At 43.9% G+C, this 20,236-nt stretch overlaps 1 protein-coding gene across 1 annotated transcript in view; it reads left to right on the plus strand.

Moving 5' to 3' along the window:
* Nucleotides 1-20,000, plus strand: part of ALOX5AP (arachidonate 5-lipoxygenase activating protein) — a 78,078-nt gene extending 58,078 nt beyond the window's left edge. Inside the window, exons 4-7 of the mRNA XM_037528696.2 lie at nt 4,831-4,930; nt 11,396-11,466; nt 15,528-15,609; nt 19,525-20,000. Coding sequence (XP_037384593.2) covers nt 4,831-4,930; nt 11,396-11,466; nt 15,528-15,609; nt 19,525-19,687 — 416 coding nt within the window. The 3' untranslated portion in view covers nt 19,688-20,000. The remainder of the gene's footprint in view (nt 1-4,830; nt 4,931-11,395; nt 11,467-15,527; nt 15,610-19,524) is intronic.
* Nucleotides 20,001-20,236: the final 236 nt, after the last annotated feature.

A 20,236-nucleotide genomic window follows, 5' to 3' on the forward strand; every position in this document is an offset into this window, starting at 1 on the left:
GAGCAGACTGGATGTGGACGGAGAGATTTCTAATGATTTCAACGGATGAGATTAAGTCTTCATTGGAACAAGGAGGCGGGATTATAGATGGCCAGATGTCTGTGTCTTCACCACAATCTAAAGGCCTTGACTTTTGATTGGCCATTTAAGATAACTAACAACAGAACACAGTAGCCTTGATAACAGAGTCCCATGAAAGAATGAGTGGAATGGAGGCTCCCTGGTGGGAGAGACACTGTGTGGAGCAGTGCACAGCTATTGTTTTGGGCTGGAGACATTACATGCTGGGCAGACGGCTGGCTGGGGTGTGTAGCTGTGTTGATAGCAAGGCACCCATGTCACAGCCTTTGTCCTTCACCGGGCCCCTGTGAGCAGCGAGGGCAATTTGTGGGCAAGTGACTTGCCACATGTGCTTGGGGAAGGAACAAACTGCCATCCTTTTGAAGCTAGGAAAGGAGTAGTTGCAGACTTAGGAGGCGTAGGCCAGCCAAGCTCCCTTCTGAAGTGCAGAGTCGGACTCCCACTTGGTACTGAGATCATTGTGCGAAGACTTTTTGTTTCTAACTGTTAAATGTGTCATGCAAGAGAGCGAAAAAAAATTCAAGTGAACTGGGAGCTAGCACCTCTGCTTGCTTGGTGCAATTTTAGGCAAATGCAAAGGTCCAAATGCACTTCCAGAGCCTTTCTTTGCAATTCTAATAAGCCTAAATATTACAACAATCGATCTGTTTCACAGAGTTCAGAAAATATGCAAAATCTGAACTTCTCTGCCCTCCTCCCAGTCCCCCAGAACCATTTGAAACCCTTGCTGTTAGTTTTTAAAAATATTTACATGTTGTTGCCAGGAACTGCACACTTGTCTTTCACAGGACAATGGAGCCCAGTTTACTTATGTCCGGACTCTGTGCTCTTGACATGTGTGGGCTTCATTTTCTGGGAGAGGCCAGAAACTCATCCACCTCATAGCACTTCCTCCTCTGCCTTCAAACATTCCTAAGTCATCAAGATCTTCAAACTTGTGGACCTCTCCCAGCCTGATCTAGCAGAATGCAGATTTGGAAATGCCAAACAAGACAAAGATACATTTAAACTTGAAAATACAACATTCCAAAAAACTAATACCAGAACTTCCAAGGTCCACTTTGCCATGCCTTACAAATCTTGTCCAGAGAGCCTCCAACTTCTGCCAAGCTACCAACAGTTTTGACATGAAGCAAACCTTGAAAACACATACTTGGAGACAATGATCCCATAGGAAGCCAAACTAGTTAGATGGGGAGGGGAGGGTGGCAGAGGGAAGGGGCATAGAGCCTTGGGCATGAAACCTGGGTGAGAACAGCAGAGAAAAGATACATATTCCCAAAGAGAACTGTTCCTGCAAACCTTTGGTTGTAGTAGAAAGTGGCAGTAGTGTTAGCATCATCCTCTCTCTAAGGGAGGCTACCTACAGCAGAAGAGATGTGAGAACTGTGATAAGGAGGGAACTTAAGCTGGAAGTGATGACCTACTTTTCCATGCCATCCCTGGTACTCCCACCCCAATATACACATTCACACGGAATCTCATAGTCACCCTATTAGAAGACCTAACAACACAAACTGGGGTTTGATGCGCCCTAGAAATATAATAGACTCATGAAGTTCCTTCACTGCAGAAGTTTTATACTGTCCTTAATAGTTCTTCCCTGCACACACTTGTGATTGAGTGCTTACACCCTACTGAGCTCCTTCCCATTCTTAGATGTGTTGGGAGTTTGCTTTGTGTCAAGCAGAATGCTCCTGCTGGACATAATATTAGCTCATTTAATCATTGCGCCCTTTGAAATATATACAATTATTTCTGTTTTACAGATAAGCAAAGTAGAGCTTGGAGAGATTAGATCATTTGTTGAAGCTCCTAGAACCAATAGTGATGAAATTGGGATTCAAACTTATTCCAGATGCCTCCTATTTCCTCAAATTCACTTATTCAAGCACTCACTACTCATGACATTATTGCTTATATTGAGCTGAAATTTGTTGCTCTGTTACAGCTATCCATTGTTCCTATTTCTATTCTCTGGAAAAGCTTAGATTGTGTTTGGCATTTTGTCTCAGGAAAGCACTGTAGGATCCCTTCTTCAACATTTCTCATGACTCGATTCCCTTGCTGTGGGGTGGTCCACCACCTATCTTACCACATTGTTTCTAAGAGGTGGATAGTTGTTTCCTGTGCAGAGATCCTGAAATCCAGGCCAATTCTATTAAAATAATCTATGTATGAGTTATTTTTCAAGGACTTGTATCACACTTCTGACTCATATTAACTTTGTGGTTAACTAAAATTTCAAGATCTTTTTATGTGATCCTGAGAAAGTTATTTCACTTCTCTTGTCCCTCAGTTTCTTTAGCTGACAAGTGGGATTTACTAATAACTCTATATGTGGTAGCTGACATAGGTAAAATGACCCAGCGTGTGGCAGATTCTCAGTAATCTTTGCAGCCTTCTCTCATTGTGACTCATCTGTCTGTTCCTATCTGGTTTAGTTTAAGGGCAACTAGCCAAGGTAAGAGCGTTAATTGCCATTGCATGCTTAGTTTCTGCAAGACAGTCAGGGATAACAGTGTGTGAATGTGGTGTGGGCAAAGGCAGCCCAACTCTTTCAAGGAGAGATGGGCCCTAATGGGGTCGTGGACTGAGGCAGTCTTGCTTTTGTTTGCATTCAAGTGTAGGAAAGATCTGAGTGTATTTCTAGGGTGAAGAGAAGACAAAGGAGACTGAAGGCTTAGGAAATGGGGAAAACACTGGTGAAACAACCACCTGAAGAGGGTGGCAAGAAGGGGGTCAAGTCACAGGCAGATGGTTAAGGCTTAGAAATGAGGAAAGGGTTTATTCTCCGAGTGAAGAGAGGAAGAAGAAAGGAAGGTTCAGAGAAGCACAGCGAAGTTGTGGTGTTGGTTGCAGAAACGACCTCTGGCTTTCTTAATTCTACCCTTGTTCACATGCTTAGAGCTAAGGGGTGTTACCTTGGATTCTGGAAAGACAGTCATCAGAATTCTCTATTATTTTCTGTGGTATGAAGAGACATTCAGAATGCACAAGCTGAAGGGATCCCTGCAGCAAGCGTCAATGTAGCAGTGAGAGGAAAAACACATCCTCAACTATTCAGCTGGATTTGAATCTGCAGAGGAAAGATCTATCTTCCCGAAGAGAACTGTTCCTGCAGTGGCTCTTGGAAAGTTATTGAACCTCCCTGAGCTCTAGTGAGCTTGTCTGCAAAGTGGGGCAGTCCTGCCCACTTCACAGAATGATTGGTGCGAGGCCCAGAAAGGAAATGTGTCAGGTGCTGGCCTAGAGCCCGGAGTGTGATTTACCTCCGTTCCTACAAGGCAGCCCCATCATATGCTCAAAATGGGCACATTCTTAGGAAAGGCAAGTAAGTACTTTTGCCAAAAAGAAAACCATGAAGGGCTTTTATTCATATACACAATTGATAAGGCATTTTCTCATGCCTTTTTGAGGAAGCTAATAAGAAGTTGATCAAAAGGAACCCTGTGGGTTGGTCCTGACAATCACACCTTTTCCCTTTTTCATTCTTGAAATAGGGCTAAAGGAATAAAATACGAGGGGAGTGGAGAGAGATTTTCATTCCTTTACTTCCATGACTCAATCAATAGACAAACCCTGAGGATTTTGCCTCCATGGCAGTCATCTCGTATGCCTCACCCGCTTACCCTAGTCAGCTCTGTCTTAGCTTTTGCCCCTGCTCTGGGTCTTACCCCTCTCAACACTCACCACACTGAACAGAGTGACGTTCCGATTATGCCATCCCTTGACTTATGTCTGTCAAGAAGTCTTAGTTATTTCTGAGATGGAAATAAGGTCAGGATTTCTTAACATGGCTCTCATCAAGGTGAAAGTTGGAACTGCTAGATCCAGGGGGCACTTTCCTACTATCATCTGCCATTCCCTGGCTCACTGAGTGTCTCCTCATTGAGGCGCTCTCTGCCCACCCTGTTGAACACTTTCAGTGCCCCTGACCATGCTCTGCTTTCTCTTTTGTCTGTAATTCAGCACACAGTGCATTTTTGGTTTGTGGATTTTGTTCACTGTGTGGTCTGTCTCCTCCCCTTCTATCCTCACTAGAACACAAACTCGTCAGACCAAGTCTTCTTTCTTTGTTTTGTTCTGGGATGCATGCTAAGAGATAAAAGATGTGTGTTATTGAAAGAACAATTTGCCAGCTCCCTCTTTGGCCTCATTTGGAATTCTGCATTCTGATCCCCCGCATCCTCATCCCGCCATTATAATCTGGGCATCCAGAACCAGACAGGCCTTGCCTCTGGACCACTGCATAGTCCATTTCACTTGAGCAGTGGGATTCTGTTGTCTCCTCATCTGCTTATCTGCTTGTCTAGCTCCTGCTCATCCTTCATGTTTTATCATAGTTATCGCATCCTCTAGGAATCTTGCTCTCACCCAAGCACTGCATTACATTGCCTTCTTTGACTTTTGATAGCACTCTGTTCTCATACAGTTTGCCTTTGATAAGTCATTCTATGGTGTTATTTCTATTATTTGTTTGTCTGTTCCCTTCGACTGTACGAGCCTTCAAAGTGGAGCGTATGTCCTGCCTACTGTCGCATCCACAACACCAAACACAGTGATTAGCAGAGGGTTAGCAGAGGGCAACTGCTGAACACATTTTTGCTGAATTTCATTTGATAGAGTACATTTAATGTTCTTTGGAGGCCAACACAAGGGAACAGTTAACATTCTGATAAAATAACCGGATAAGAGGCTCCTGAACATGCTCATTATAAACCAAATCCAACTCTTTCCCTCTGGCAGGGTTCTTTGCCCACAAGGTGGAGCATGAAAGCAAGACACAGAATGGGCGGAGCTTCCAGAGGACGGGAACACTTGCCTTTGAGAGGGTCTACACTGCCAAGTGAGTCCAAACCCTGAAGTCCATGACTAACAGAGTGGGGGCATGGGTATGGGGTTCTCCCTACTGGCATGAAGACCTTCTTCAAGCTCCCAGGTCTGTCAGGGAAACTTCAAAAGCCAGGGTGGTGAGCCTCACTCGAAAGTCTTTGTGGACACCTTTTGTCATCTTAGAAAGCGTTAGTGTTAAAAGAAAGGAAATGGGAATCTTGGGGTTTGGGGGAGAGAGCCGTCCACCCCACCGCCCTGGTCAGAAACCTCTGAGCCAGTCATTGAGTCATGGGAGTTGCCCCGTTTCCTGTGGGTTGGTCCGAGATACTACAGTGAAAACCAGGCATTATTGGTCAGCTGGCTTCGGAAGCAATGGGCAGGACTGACGCCTTCAACTCACCTACCCCTCTGCTCCCTTGGTGAAAGCCTGGAGGTGACACCCATAATGCCAGGTCTCCTTCAGCAAACTGAGCAAAAACAGAAAGAATGGGTGAATTGTGCAAATGCTTCCTACCCCACTCCCATTCTTTACTTTTGAATAATAATAATAAAAAAAAACTGTTTGAAAACACCTGAACAGCTCAGTGAAGACCGGTGCTATTTGGGATGCAAATTCATAAGGATGTTATTCAAACACTCCTTTTTTTCTTTATGCAGAGTGTATTTAAATAGTGGGTTCAAGCCAGGCAGTTCTGCTTCTTCTCTGTGATGGGAGGCCTGTCAGAAAGGGGGGCTTCCTCTGTGAGCTGGTGAAGGCATCCTTCCGTCTGGGCTTGGAGGTGACTTTGTTGTCTCCAGAGAGCCTTCCAAAGGGGAAGTTGTGGCCACCAGAGAAAAGCACTTTTAGAATGGCAAGAATGGCACACGCTGGATTGGGGGAGGGGAGGACTCACTAAAGGGTCGGGGGCCTCTGTGCTCTGCTGCATTCTGGGGAGCAACCAGGCTGGCCAGTATCTGCCATCTCACCCAGGAGTAAACTGGTCTACTTCTAAATGTCCCCATGTTTATACCTGACTCTCGTTACCAGCTCCCAGTTGTAGGAGTGTTGTTGGGTGGTGGTTGTGCAGCGTCATTAAAGGGTGGCTTGGAAGTTCTGCAATGGCGTGGGGCTCCTGGTCACCAAGGGGCTGAAGGCTAGTGGGTGATCAGTGCTGCCGGGGTCCCCACCTGTGTGGGCACTGGAGTCCAACTCCTCAGACCCACGTCCTTCTAACTTCTGTGAGAGGAAAGGGAAAAGTTGGGTGTGCGATGGGGTGTGGTAGTGGTGGGGAACTGTGGAGAGGTAGGAACTAAGAGGGGGAAGGAGAATTTTCTGTGAGATGTGTCTGGTTTCCCAGACACGGCTGCGGCTCTGTAAAGACCACTTCCTCCCTGGCCCAGCTAACAGTGCCGTGTGTGCCTGTGGTGGGTTGCTGAAGAGGCTGGGAGATCACTGTGCCAGGCAACTGTGTGCTGGCCACACCCATAGGCCCCCAGTGCTAGTCTCTGCAGGAAGTTGCTGCGAGGGGAGCTATGGGCTAGTCCACCAGAAAGTTATCCCCAGCAAGAGCTTCTCCAAGAGCACCAGAAACACCGGGACACCATGAACCATGAACCATGAGATAAAAGAAGAAAATTTAATTTTACAATCTAAAAATACAAAATCAGGTTTTACTCATTTTTAACAAATGGATTGGGAATGTGTACATAAAATTTATAAATAAATGCACTTATCAGAGGATTGCATGATCAAAACTTTTTTTAGTTGATGGAGTGTAGGATCATAAATGTTTGGAGACCATGACTATAAAGAAAAAAACAGCATAAAGGACACATGATGCTGGTGGATTGGAAAGTCCAAAGTGTATTTTTCAGCATAAAATATGACTCTATCACTGAGACAGACACTGCAAGATTTTGGGGCAGTTGATAAGCAGACACCCTAGCCGGTGTTACCTATCCATTCAGACTTTTTTTTTTCCTTTTTATTTTTATTAATAAATTTTATTTTTATGTTCCCCATACAATTGCAACCCCCTTATTTTGACCCCAATCCCTCTCCTCCCCACCCCCCACCCCCCATAGAGTGTCTCTGGTTCATAGTTTGTTGATTTTGATATTTTCTTTCTTATAGTTATTCTTTTTCCTGGTCCCTTATTTAAGTTTTCTAGATTCCTGCTATGAGTGAGACCATCCAGTATTTTTCTTTTTCTTTCTGGCTTATTTCGCTGAGCATGATCCCTTCCAGCGCCATCCATGTTGCTGCAAATTGCATGTGTTTATCTTTTTTGAATGCTGAGTAATATTCCATGGTGTATATGCACCACATCTTCTTGATCCAGTCATCTATGGTGCTTTCCACCATCTCCTTTGAGAGAGAAAAGGAACCTCATCTTGACTATTCTCGTGTCTAAAATGTACTTCAAAGCCCTGTTCCCAGCTGATGAGCTCAGTTAGAGCAGTCAAGGCTTGATTTTTGGAGAAACAGCCTAGTTAATTGACTTAAGATTTCTTCCCATGAATGTGTAAGTACAGATTGCAGAGAAGAGAGGGATCTCTGGAGGTGTGTAATTTTTTTTTAAATGTGTACCATAGATTACAAATCTGTGCACTGTAAAGAGAAGATGTTCTGTATGGCAAGATTTTAAAGAACATTTTATAGACTAAGGGACACAGTTATTCTTGATTCTCCAGGAAGGAAGATCTTATTTAACTACAGACCTTCCCTCCCCTATTTTTTTTTTTTTTTTTTTGCAGAGCATATTAAGGGCTTAGTGTTTCATGAAATGCTTCATGGGAAATGACACCCTCTTATCCCTTTTCCTTGAGATCTCTCCAAAACCACCCTAGATTCACTTCTACCCTTTCAAAAGATGCAGCACAACCACCAGCGAAAAAACTTGTCAAATTATTCAAAGATGCTAGATACACGTGGATTCTGTCCATTAGTATCGATACTATTCCTGTTATTAGTAGTGATATTTACTTATTTTAAGTAAAAGCTAACAAATATTAATTTAAGTGCTTCTATATCTTATTCTTAAATGTGGCGAAAAGTGAAAGGGAAAGTAGCGAGGAGTCCTTATCTCCATAAAAATATTGATAGTATAATGCATCCAATTGAACATGGCATAGTGTATTACCACAAAATCAGCTTAGCAGCTCACAATTAGACCTCAGGAAATGAGAGTCAAAATGGGCTTGTCAGTTTTGTCTTGCAGAAAAAAATGGCACAAAACTCTCCACAAAGGAAAATTTGGAATAATAATAATTTGTCAATAGGAAAGATGTTTTCATTGGGGCTTATAAGAGGGAAGATGTTACAGCAATAATAGCCACCATTTATTCAGAGCTTACTATGAGCCAGGCACTGATTTATCTTATTTTATTCTCACAACAATCCAAGGAGGTAATTACTAATGTCTCCATTCACCTTCCATAGATGAAAAATTGAGGCTCAGTGAAGCTAGGAAATGCACCCACATTCACACAGCTAGTAAGTGGCAGATCTGGTGAAGGGCCCAGGCTTTGTGGCTTTCATGGCCACCTGACTATCCTGTGGGCAGCTACATCACTGACCCAAGCCACCTGATTTCAGCCCAGCAACCATCATCTGCCAAGAAGGGCCATGTGTGCATGAGCTTCAGGGGGAAGATGCATCAGAGTCCTGGGGAGGGAGGGAGACTGGCTTGAGCCAGAATGAGAAAACAGAACTCAGGGTGTATCCTGGAAATCCAGAGGATGAGCACACTGTTTTGTAGTTGGGAGAATTTTATTTAACTCCAGACAGACCATGTTTTATTAGGGACAGCAATAGCTTGAGAGAATAGGCAGGGATGATTGAATAATCCAATGTCGAATCACTAGATAATTCTCCCTAATGAGCAAGTCTCTTGGACAACTAAAAATTAGGGAAAAAATTGCATTACCCGGACAAAAAAATCACTACTTCAAAGCAAAAACAGAAGCATGAGAATGAGAAGGAAGCAGGGGCAATCTTTGGTAGTGATTGATTTTTCAAACTGTTGGAGTATCAGATGTTTGTTCCCATCAGATGTAGAATATTATCTAAATAAAGAGGAATTCTCTCCCAGTTTTCTCAGTCCTGAGGCTGTAGTTTTGTGCCTGCAACTGTGTATAAGAATAGATTTGATGTTTGTGCTCAGTGGCTCCTACAGTAACCACTTTGGGACCTGTTTATTCACTGAGTACTTCACCCTAAATGGAATAGTCTAAGGGGTTCCTGTCCTTTGGAGTTCTTATTGTACCTCTTGCTCAGGGAAGATCCCAGCATCCAGAGCACCTAGCAAGATAAGCCAGGGATATGGCCCAGTCTCTCTGCTGGGGACAGACCAAGGGCTGGTCATTCCAGAGTCCTAAGTGGTACCACTGAGGTTAAGATCCTACCAATTTGGACACATGTTCACAGCTGATGGGAGGCGGGGGGAGGGAAATCATGACAACTGAATCAAGAAGGATCCAGATGAAGGAATGCAAGGAAGGAATTTGGATAAAAGGCCAAATAAATTTCGGAAATACCGTCTTTGCTCTGTGATTTGAATTATATTAGACCAGTAGTTCTCAAACCTGAGCTTGCATCTGAATCACTTGCAGGGTTTGTTAAAACAGACTGTTAGGCCTACCCACAGAGATTTTAGGTAGGAAGGCATCAACATTAGCTATTTTTAAGGGGAGGGAAGAGCACGAGGGACTATGGTGATAGTTTACAGGTAAATTGGTGGTGGTAATTTTATGGGGACTACACTTGAGAGAAGAAAGCAAACATTGTACAAAAATGAATAATGATGTTATAGATATATAAAATAGAATTATGTATATAATAAAATTATATATATATAAAATGCTAAAGAAAATTAGCATTTTAACAAGCTCCCAGGCAATACTGATGCTGCTGATTTCAAGAACCACACACCTTGAGAATCACCACCTTAGACTATTGCTCCTACAAGCTTCACTGGATCTTAGAGTTGCTAACGATCAGTCTCGTTGCAGGTAAGGAAACTAAGATCAGAGAAATTGCTTTGGCAATGACAAAGGATGGTTAATGTCAGGCCAGGGACTAAATCTTAGTCATGTACCCTTTCCACCGGATGGCTTTGCTTTTCCCTCTCTCATGCCTCCAGGGCCTGTCGTGTTGCTTTTCTGTAGTGGTGCATCTTGCTTGTCTTGGTCTAGGCTGTAAAGTCCTCAAGAGGACACACTCTCTTTAGCATAGATGAAAAGGTAACTGACTTGGTTTTGGAGACTGACCAGGTTATGAATCCTGCCTTTGCCACTCCTTATCTGGATGACCATGGGCAAGTTATTCAACTTTTTCAACCTTCAGTTTCTCATTTGAAACATGAGAGGAAATGTGGGAGGTAGAAAAAAACGTCCCCTTCTCCCCCTCCCCCAAGATGTTCACGTCTATTCTTGGGAACTCAGAGGAGGTTACATTACAGGGCAAGGGGGAATTAAGGTTACTTACTAGTTGACCTTAAGATAAAGAGATTATCCTGGATTATCTGGGTAGGGCCAATGTGATCACAAGATCATTTAAAAAGAAAGGAGACAGAAGAGTCGGTGTCGAGTGATTGAATGGTAAGAAAGACATGATTGTCCTTTGCTATCATTGAGGTTGGAAGAGGTCTACCAGCAAGGAATGCAGGTGACCCTAGAAGCTAGGGTGGTAAGGAAGTGGATTCTTCTCAGGAGAATCCATAAAGAATGCAACCTTGCAGGTACCTTGATTTTTAACCCATTTCAGACTTACCCTCCAGATAATAAGTTTGTGTTGTTTCAAGCCACCAAGCTTGTTGCTACTTGCTCCAGCAGTTACAGAAAAAGCATGCAATCTCCACGTACTCACAGGATTGTGGTGAGTTGAAAGGAGACAAGAGTATGACACACCAGCACAGGGTCTGGTGTAGCGTCAGAGGCCCTCCTCATGAGTGAGATCTGAGACCTGCAGGCAACCAGGGCACCACCAGCGAGATAGTTCTCTGAATAGCAGCTTTTCTCAATCATCCTGCCTTCTTTAATGCCTGAGGCTCACCTCTCCTTGCTCAGCCTGGCCTGCGGGTCTGAGCTGACTGGTGTGTCTGACAATAAAGGCTTCCTTAGTGGGGCTCTTGCTCCCCCGCCCCGCCTGCGCCACAGCCCTGCTGTCTGCGTTGCTCACTTTTCAATTCCAAGAAGCGCTTTGGCACAGCCAGGAGCAGGAACCCTGCCAAAGCGAATGAATCAAGAAACCTAGTCTCTAAGCAGCTTCGTGGAGGCACAGAGGAAATGGATTCCGAACAGTGTGCTCTCTCTGCAGCACTGTTTGTTTCTGATGCAGCGACAGGATGCTGCTTCTTAGTGGTTAGATGTAAGTGGAATTAGGCTTTGTGCCCTATGTGTGAGGGGGATTATTAATTTGGGCTTTCAGATAGTTTTTAGATGATACTGTGGTAATGTGTTTTTTGATTTTTCTCCCCCTTGCTTATTTGTTCTACAGCCAAAACTGTGTAGATGCATATCCCACTTTCCTTGCTGTGCTGTGGTGTGCGGGGATACTCTGCAGTCAAGGTAATCTGGGCTTCTCTTGAAATGTTCTTTTTCTGAAATGGGAGGAGGTTCAAGTGGAGGTTTTTTTGTTGAAAAGACTTTGCCTGACCTCCAGCTCCAATCCATGAAGCCCTGGAGAGGTGAGAACCCCCAGGAGGTCGTGTTTCAGGCATGCTCTGTGACTGTGCAGAGGGGAGCGCGTGTGATAATGCATTGCTAATGCGTGCTCCCTGGTGACTGGTTGAGAGTGACTGCCTGCACTGACAAGGGTGGTTTAAGGTTAAATGTGACTCAGAATCCTTAAGCAGTGTTAGCTCAGATACAAGGGCATTATAAATGAGAGCGCCTGAGGGATCTATTCTGGGACCGCTGTCACTTGGCTCTTCTGCTAATAAGCTTCCAGCATGGTGGGGCTCCTCCAGGCCTGGGTTCCAGAGCCACTGACTGGCCTCTAGCCTTCCCTGGGTTATCAGCAGCCCACAGTCTTGACTCCAGCAAGTTGACTCCTGGAATTGCTTTAAAATTAAATGGAAACCAGAATCATATTTTGGGAACCCCTTTGGATTTTGGCACTCTGTCTGGTGGAGGCTTGGCATGAGCTGGCCGAGCTTCTATGTTGTGGCCCGGCTTGGTAGGTGAGAAGAGGCCACGAGTGTCTGATTTAATCCTTATCACCTTCACCCACTCTGCAAAGTAGATAGAGTGGATATTATTTCCCTCCATTTCCTTTGAGGACATTTTGGTTCAGGGAGATAAAGTAGCTTGTCACAGATTACTCAGCTGGTAAATAAGAGAGCCAAGATGAGAGCCCTGGTCTTTCGGGAGAAATCCTGAGTTTTCTTTTACTTTATTCATTTGCATTATACATATACATATAAATACACATATACATACATATATGTATACACACACACACACACACATATATATATACTTTGAACACCTACTATTTGTCAAGTGCTGTCCCTGGATACATAGTTATCCATAAAACAGAGATGGTGGTGAGACACACAGCAATTGACCAAATGAACCATAGCAGATAAGTGAATGGATGAATCACTGCCAAGCATGAGAAGCCCCAGGAAGTGAATGAGTAGGGTACAATGTAGACAATAGAGGGGAAGGATGGCAGCAGAAAGCAACTGAGGGACACCATGTGGTCTCCTTCTGCACTCCACATGGCTGTCAGTAATCTCATTATTTATTTCCCACTGTCTACCCTGAATTAAATAAGAAACATGTCTGGCATTAACTTGAAAAATCAAGTTGAACTATGCTTGTACTAGGAGTTACGGTTCCTTTTATGTTTGAGATGATACTTGATATAGATGAATGTAGAGTTGTTCTATCCAGATGAATACAAAGGGACTTTGAAGGTGTTTCAGAGCCCTGGAAATATGCATTTCCTGCCAAAACAAGTTGGCATTGTCAGGCGACAAAAATGTCAGTAAACCCTGTCCAATAACCATCGTTTTTATAGACATTGTAGATTGCAGAATATTTTTAACTGAAAGGAATCTTGGAGATCATTCTAGTCCAGTCCTTTCACTTTACAGAGCAGGAATTCAAGCCCCAAAGAGACAAGTGACTTGCTCAAATCGCAGAAATTTGGAGTCCAGATTTGAACCCACAATACTCCTGGTGTTCCACGCAGCCCAGGTCCACCCCAGAGGCACATTTGCTGCATAAGAGCAAGAAGGGTTGATTACAGAAAATCAGAGAAAATTACCCCTGATTCCAGCAAACTCATGTTCAATTTAGTTACTCTTGAAAGAGAGATGGGTCAGTAATTACAGCAGAGTCACCCAAATGGGTCAAACCAGGAACAGCTTTGTCTAAGGCAAACTGAATTGTGATAGTTTTGTGACTGTCAAAGAATAGGATGACTCTCACCAGCAGTTTCAAGAAGGTGCTTTGTTTTCTTATCTGCCATATAACAATAGTAATTGGAGGGATGAGGTGAAGTTGTAGAAAGAACATGGGTTTTGGAGGCAATTCCAAGAACACTTATTGATGGTGTCGTGTCCTCCCAGCCCTCCTCACAACCCATCCCCTCTCTTATTCCCCTCCTCCACCATCTCCAACCCTGACATTACTCAGCTGAAGTCTCATTTTCTCACTTGTGAGAAAGGACCATATCTACTAACAGTGTTCCCAGGACGATTAAGTGAGATGCTGTGCATAAGGCCCCAACACAATGCTTGGCATCCATTGGATTGATTCATAAAAACCATCAATATATGACTATTCATGACTCACAAAATGATGCATTCTTAACAATAAAGTTAAACCTTAAAATAAATCCCAATAAATGTTATTATTGTTGGTGCTGTTGGTGGTGATAATGTTATGAAATCAGGCAGACCTGGTCAAATCCCTCTCCTCCCTCCAGGCTACCTATTCACTCATTATTCATTTATTTGTTCTTATTCATCCAGTTGGCAAATATTGTATGAAAGCCAGCATGTGCCAAGCATTATGGCAGCACAGAGACGATGGCTAGCACAAGCCTGCTGCCTTAACGAGATTTTTGGTTTGGTAGATGACCCTGGGCAAACTGACTTCCTTGAGACTAAATTCTTCCTATGTTAAATGATGACAGTAATATACTTCTCACCAGATAGGTGGGAGGATAAGAAACCCACATACCCCAAGTCCAGGGGCTAGTACCTGACATATTATAGAAAGCACTGGGTCAAAGCAACTAATTTGGTATTTAAATAAAACTGGAGGTTTTATCCTCAGGTCTCTATTTCCCCTTCATAAAGATTCTTGATAGGTAGAATTGCTGAAATCAACTCTGTCTAGATGTAGAATGAATTAAGTCTTTGCTTTCACCAGTGCTGGTGGAGCTGGGTTTTTTAACTCCCAGATCCAAGCCCTTGGTGTTACAGGGCAGGGAGAGGGGCACCCTAGGCCCCGCAAACCTGCCTGCTCTAAATAGGTTCTGCCATCCGCCGCATCAACACAAAACATATAAGACTTTAATGGGAAGGAACTTTAATACAATTAAGAAACAATACAGGGAAGGCAAAGAATCTAGTTTCTAAATCAAGCACCCAAAGTTACCTGTCCCCTCGTGGGTAGAAGTCCACCCAAGCAGGATTGGCCCAGAACAAGGCCCCAAAGCCAGCTACAAGTCTAAAGCATCTTCCAGTGGGGACCCACAGAAATAGAAATAGACCCACAACCAGACAAGTCTCGAAGGAAAAGAGCAAAATCAAAATCAAGACAAAAACCACCATTGTCACCTCCCCATGGGTCTCTCAGCCACATCTGGGTCACCCAGTCCACGACCAAAAGGCAAGCGCAGTTTCTTCACGTGTCCCTCGGCTCCATGTGCCTCCTCCAGGTCTCCTTCTGGCTCTCCATCCTGCTTCCTTCCTTCCTCAGTCTCCTCTGCAGCTTCTTTCTTTATCTGTTCAGCTCCACCCTCCCTTGGGTGGGACAGGAAACCTGGAACCTCCCCCTTTCCTGGGACCACCCTGTTACATTGGGACTCTATAAGGTTATCTGGGTGCTGCCTGTAGCAGTTCCTTGAAGAGTACAATTCAAAAAGAATCCCCTGCCCTAGAGATCTTTTCTGAACAATATTGATTGTTTGGAAAAGTTTAGTCATTGGGTTGCCTAGACACCTGGAGGTAAATGGTGTATTTTTGAGAGAACAAACCCCACAACTGGGCTGCGGGTTCCAGAGCAACTCCCTACCCACTGCATTCACTCAGCAGCTGATGGTCTTACATAAATCCCAGGATGCCTCAGGCCCAAGTTTCCACATCTTCAAATAGAAGAGATGATACTGGCCTTGTTGAAAGGATTCAAAATGGATGTTGGATATGAAAATACTTTGTAAACTTTGCTATGATGCCTGTAAAAGGTAACACTACTACCATTGAGATTTCAGGTTTCTTCTAGCAACAGGTTTTTGTCTGAAGTTTATATTAGCGAGGACTATCAGAACCCGAGGCATCTGCTAGATTTGTGTCTCACATTCATTTCCCATATCTGAATTAATATCGTGTTAGTTTCACAAGTCTTGGCATCTATAAAACTAACACAAATGTTTTCCTTTTTCTATTTAGTTCCTGCCGCCTTCGCTGGACTGATGTACTTGTTCGTGAGGCAAAAGTACTTTTTTGGCTATCTAGGAGAGAGGACTCAGAGGTAGGCCACTGGTGCTGTTTAAGAACCATGGAGTGTTCATGCTTTTTGAGCAGGAAGAGTGATAATTCACAAGAATATTCTGCCTGGCATTTAAGGCTCTGTGTGAGCCACTGATGGTGGGAGGCAAAGGCAGATGAGGGTCCTTCATGCTCCCCTCCCTGAACTTTGTGGCTTCTGAAAATACAGCCCGGGGACATGACTAGTTTCCCCATTCAGCAATTCCTCCACATTGCATTGTCTTCACAAAGGATACTTTTATGCTTTGCCCTGCACCTGCCTTGCAGTCCCCACCCTCCCCACCATCCTCTCCCACCCTTCAGACCTTGGAACTTAAATGACTTTCTTTGTATGACTTCCCAAGGCCTCCCGTGAGCGTGAGCGGAAACATTTCATTGTTTGCCTAGGGAAATGAGAACTAAAGCTTACACCTTTGGATAAATTCTTTTGAGTAAACAGATCTTCTGGGGACCAGCAGAAAGAATGTTCAGAAAACAAGATGCAATCACATGCAAGGGATGGAACCCTGAATGGAGGCACCAGTGCATCGCTTATAGATATTGCCAGACAGAAAGCCCCAAATCAGCAGCAGGGCTGGGAAATCTGCACTTCCATGACATAAATGATGAAAATAGAAGAAATGTTCGCATTACAGTATGCTCTCAGTTCCTCAGAGATTGGAATTCCTAAAGTACCAGAAAGGCTTGGAGAAGCAGGAATATGTTCTGAGAGGCTGCCACCCATGTGCGCACCCCTGCCTTCCCACTATTTTTCTTCCTTGTCTAGTCACAACACTCTGTCTTTTACAATAGCTCCCTTCTCTGCTGGTTAATGGGCTCTCCGTTCAGATAGCATCTGTCAGTACTGACAAAGGCAGTGACTCTGGGAAGGTGAAGGCTCTCTATCAGGGGAACTGAATGCTAAATGATTTAGGCCAGTCAAATGGTGAGTTGCAGCCAGGAGAGAGTTTCCTCATAGCAATTCTTTTCCTGTGTGCACCTCTTCTTTATTCCTCTCCAGTGCATTCTTATTTATCCTCTAAAACTACAATTCTATGATCTCTCTCACCCTTATCAGCACTTCCCTAAATGAAACTCTTTATTCTCTTTTGCCCTGGAAACTTCTATTTTTCCTTTTGCTAGATGATTGACGTGTTGTCAAGAGTTGAGGGGGTGAGTGTCTTTCATTGGGATAAGGTGGTTCTTTTCTCTTGGGCCAGCCCTGTCTTTCTCTCCCAGTCTTAGGGATTCACCCAGTCACCATTCTCCTTACCTGTCCCACATGCTGGAATCTTAAAGACAACCTGTGGAGCATGACAGAATGTGTCCACTTACCCAAAGATTCTTTTCGTTTCAAAGGTGATCTCTACGAGGGAATGAATGGAGGTAGCAACAATAAACAATGAGATATAGACTTAAAGTCTTATAAATATAGGTTTCTCTGAACTCCACTGAAATGTAAATGGTGGTAAAGTGTTTCACCAGCCCTTAACCCACTATCTGCGCTAGTTCTAGACCCTCCTTGCTGCACCTGCCTTTGTGATATTCACTGATCACAATGCTCTTCCTGCTGAGACAAACATGGCTTCATGATACGTCTTAACAAATAGTTCTGAGCAGTTGTCATCAATAGATATGATAAACACTAGATGAAATGTCTAATCCTAATCTAGACCAAAATATAGCCTGAGGTAGACGCCTGCCTAAGGGGCTCTATGGTTTTCAATTTGCCTTCTTGAAACTACTTGCTAACACTCTCTTCTTTTCCACATCTCAGCTCTGTCCCTGTATTATCACATTTGGACTCGGCAGATGCCTTAATGCCCCAAAGCCCTCAGGATCTGCTTCTATCCACTGAGATCTGCCCCCAGAATTTCTCTCTTGGGCTCTAGATCATCCTTTGCTCCTCCCCAGAAGTTGCTTTGACCCTGTCCATTGCAGAAGATCCAGTGTCATTGCTGATCCAGTGGGTAGGTAGGACATTCCTTAACAGATCTCCTCCCCCTGCTCCTCTACCCAAGCTGCTCTCTTCATTCTTCAAGCTGCCCTGCAAGGATTTTGACGCTCCCTCCTTTCTTCCTCACAGAAATTTATGGCTCTTAGTCCTTCGTCCTACTATCTGACCCCATTCTCCCTGTTGCATTAGTTTGTATCTGTAACTACACAGTACTTATGAAAAAATTTTAGTTTCTTTCCATTTCGTTCTAAACTACTATCTGGGCCTACACTCAGAGGCGGTTGGCATTGTATTACTACACTATTTGCCTTTCATCATTTACCTTCACGAGCTGGTACTATGCTGCTCTCTGTCTCTTCCTTGGATCCCTGTCTCCTGATGGAACTCCAGCTACATTCCTTCTTGCAGTTTGAAGTTCCCTGCTCACTATGGACAGGCAAAAGATTGGCATCTTTTGAAGCCAGTGAATGCAGATTAGCTGACTCCACCTTCTCTTCATTTGTTTGCACATGCCTCCATTGCTTTGCCCTCTGCTGCACTGAAGTTTTCCGTGGCTTTGCCTGAGCCTGTACAGGATCTCTCCTCTCAGGGCCATAGCCGATTTCCAGGCTCATCCCTCCCTCCCCCTATAAGAGATACTGTCTCACTTCCTGAGTATGACTATGAACAGGAAAACAAGCAGAGAAGAACACAGCTGACAGAGGAGCAGGGCGGTGTTGGCCAGCAGCACTTCTCAAGCTTCAACATGCCCCTGAGCTAGGGAGAGAGCTTGTCAAAATGCAGATTCTGATTAAGAAACTCTGGGGAGAGAGAGGATTGGAATTTTTCATTTCTGCTCCCAGTGGCTGCCAGTGCTGCTGGTTCCCTGTGACTAGCAAGGAGATTGATACTCAATTGCTGAATGATTTCCAAATTTGTGACACAGGGAAATTATGTGTTACATTATGAACCTTTGAGGTTTCTTTCAAAGTGGTAAAATTTCTGACATTAAACCCATGGATGCCAAATTCTGCTCTTTCTGATTACAGCAAGAAACAAGACTCAGCAGCATCAACTCATCTGTTTAGTGGAGCTGACTATCTTGTTGAGCCGTCCTGATTGCCACAGGGTCCCCTCACAGGGGTCTATACTAACAGACTTAATGAGCCATTTGCTGGACTTTCCATTCATGCTAGTGCAGCACAGATGGCTCCAGTGACAGAGGTCCCATAAGGGGTCTGCAGAGGGTGGAGAGGAAGCCAGGGTACCTGCCGATCACTGGGGAAATGCCTCCTTGCCCCAGCAGATCATCGCCTAAGCAGCTTAGCATTTAGAGTATTTAAGAGGAGAATATGAATGTATGAAATTCTTTCTTAAAATGTAAAGGCCTGTGTTCCCTTGCTGAAGGCCCAATTCTCATTAGTGCAAACGTGAGTTATTCTCAGGCAGCCTGGGGAGAATAGATTGAACACTCAGATGCTAAAGCACCTTTAGCTTTCATCAATCTCCCTGGCTCATTTAAACCATCTTCTCATATAGAGGTACTTAAAGTCCTACATTATATACAGTTGCCAACGTGGATCTTGTCGGCTCTCCTGGAGGAAGCTGTCCTAAAGAGGGCCTTGACTGAGTTGGTGGGATTCCTGATCCCCAGTCAGAAAGCCTCTGACCAGCAGAACCTGCCATCCTCATGCCACCAAGTTGCTGGAGTGCAGAGGGAGTCGGGAGCACATGGAGAAGCTGAATAGCGCAGCCCTAATGATGATGGGTTTTGAGGTTTAGGTTCGTTTAGCTTCATTTTGAAATATGTTCCAAGACTAATAATAGTGAAGACACTTCCATCCTTCATATGAAGTAAATGGAGCGTTCTTGGGTAGAAGGAGCTATAATTTAAACCCCATGTATCTCAAAGAGATAACAATTTTTTGTTCAATTGGTGTCATTTATGCTGCTTCTACAATTTTCTCTTTTCTTCTTTTCCAGCACACCTGGTTACATATTTGGGAAACGCATCATACTGTTCCTGTTCCTCATGTCCATTGCTGGCATTTTCAATTATTACCTCATCCTCTTTTTCGGAAGTGACTTTGAAAACTACATAAAGACGATAACCACCACTATCTCCCCTCTGCTGCTCATTCCCTAGCTCTCTGCTGAAGGCAGGCTTGGTGCTCTCATCTAATCAATATGTAGAAGTCATCATAACTCAACCCTTTAAAGGATGCAGCTCCTCTTTAGATAGCTGTAAATCTAACGGCCATCTGGGCTTGCCAGCTTGAGTTAACCTTGCTTTCCTGGAAGAAAATAACTTGGAGTTAGCACCACCTCTTGAACATGCCAGTGGCCCCAGAGTTGTTATTCAGGCCCATTTTGCATGTTTCTGGACTTCTCCTTTCCTGGTGTTTTGTGACCAAATTTATGGTTTCCTAAAATAAAATGCAGAGACATATTTTAGGCTGTTGGCTGAATATTTTGTGGGTGTGTTTCTACAATTGAATGACTAGTATGTTTTCTTCCAACTAAATGGTAGTAATAAAAATATAGACTCTTCTTACACACACACACACACACACACATCCCCACACCTGAGAGGGTGTGTCAACTGTGATTATTTCTGGGTAAAGATATTTGGACTACGTTTTACTCCCTTGTTTGCATTTTCATGTCTTATTTGGAATTTATTACTGAGCAAATA

Source organism: Talpa occidentalis, unplaced genomic scaffold (genome assembly GCF_014898055.3).
Source record: "Talpa occidentalis isolate TD23 unplaced genomic scaffold, MPIMG_talOcc4v2.1 talOcc4.5, whole genome shotgun sequence".
Classification (NCBI taxonomy): Eukaryota; Metazoa; Chordata; class Mammalia; order Eulipotyphla; family Talpidae; genus Talpa; species Talpa occidentalis.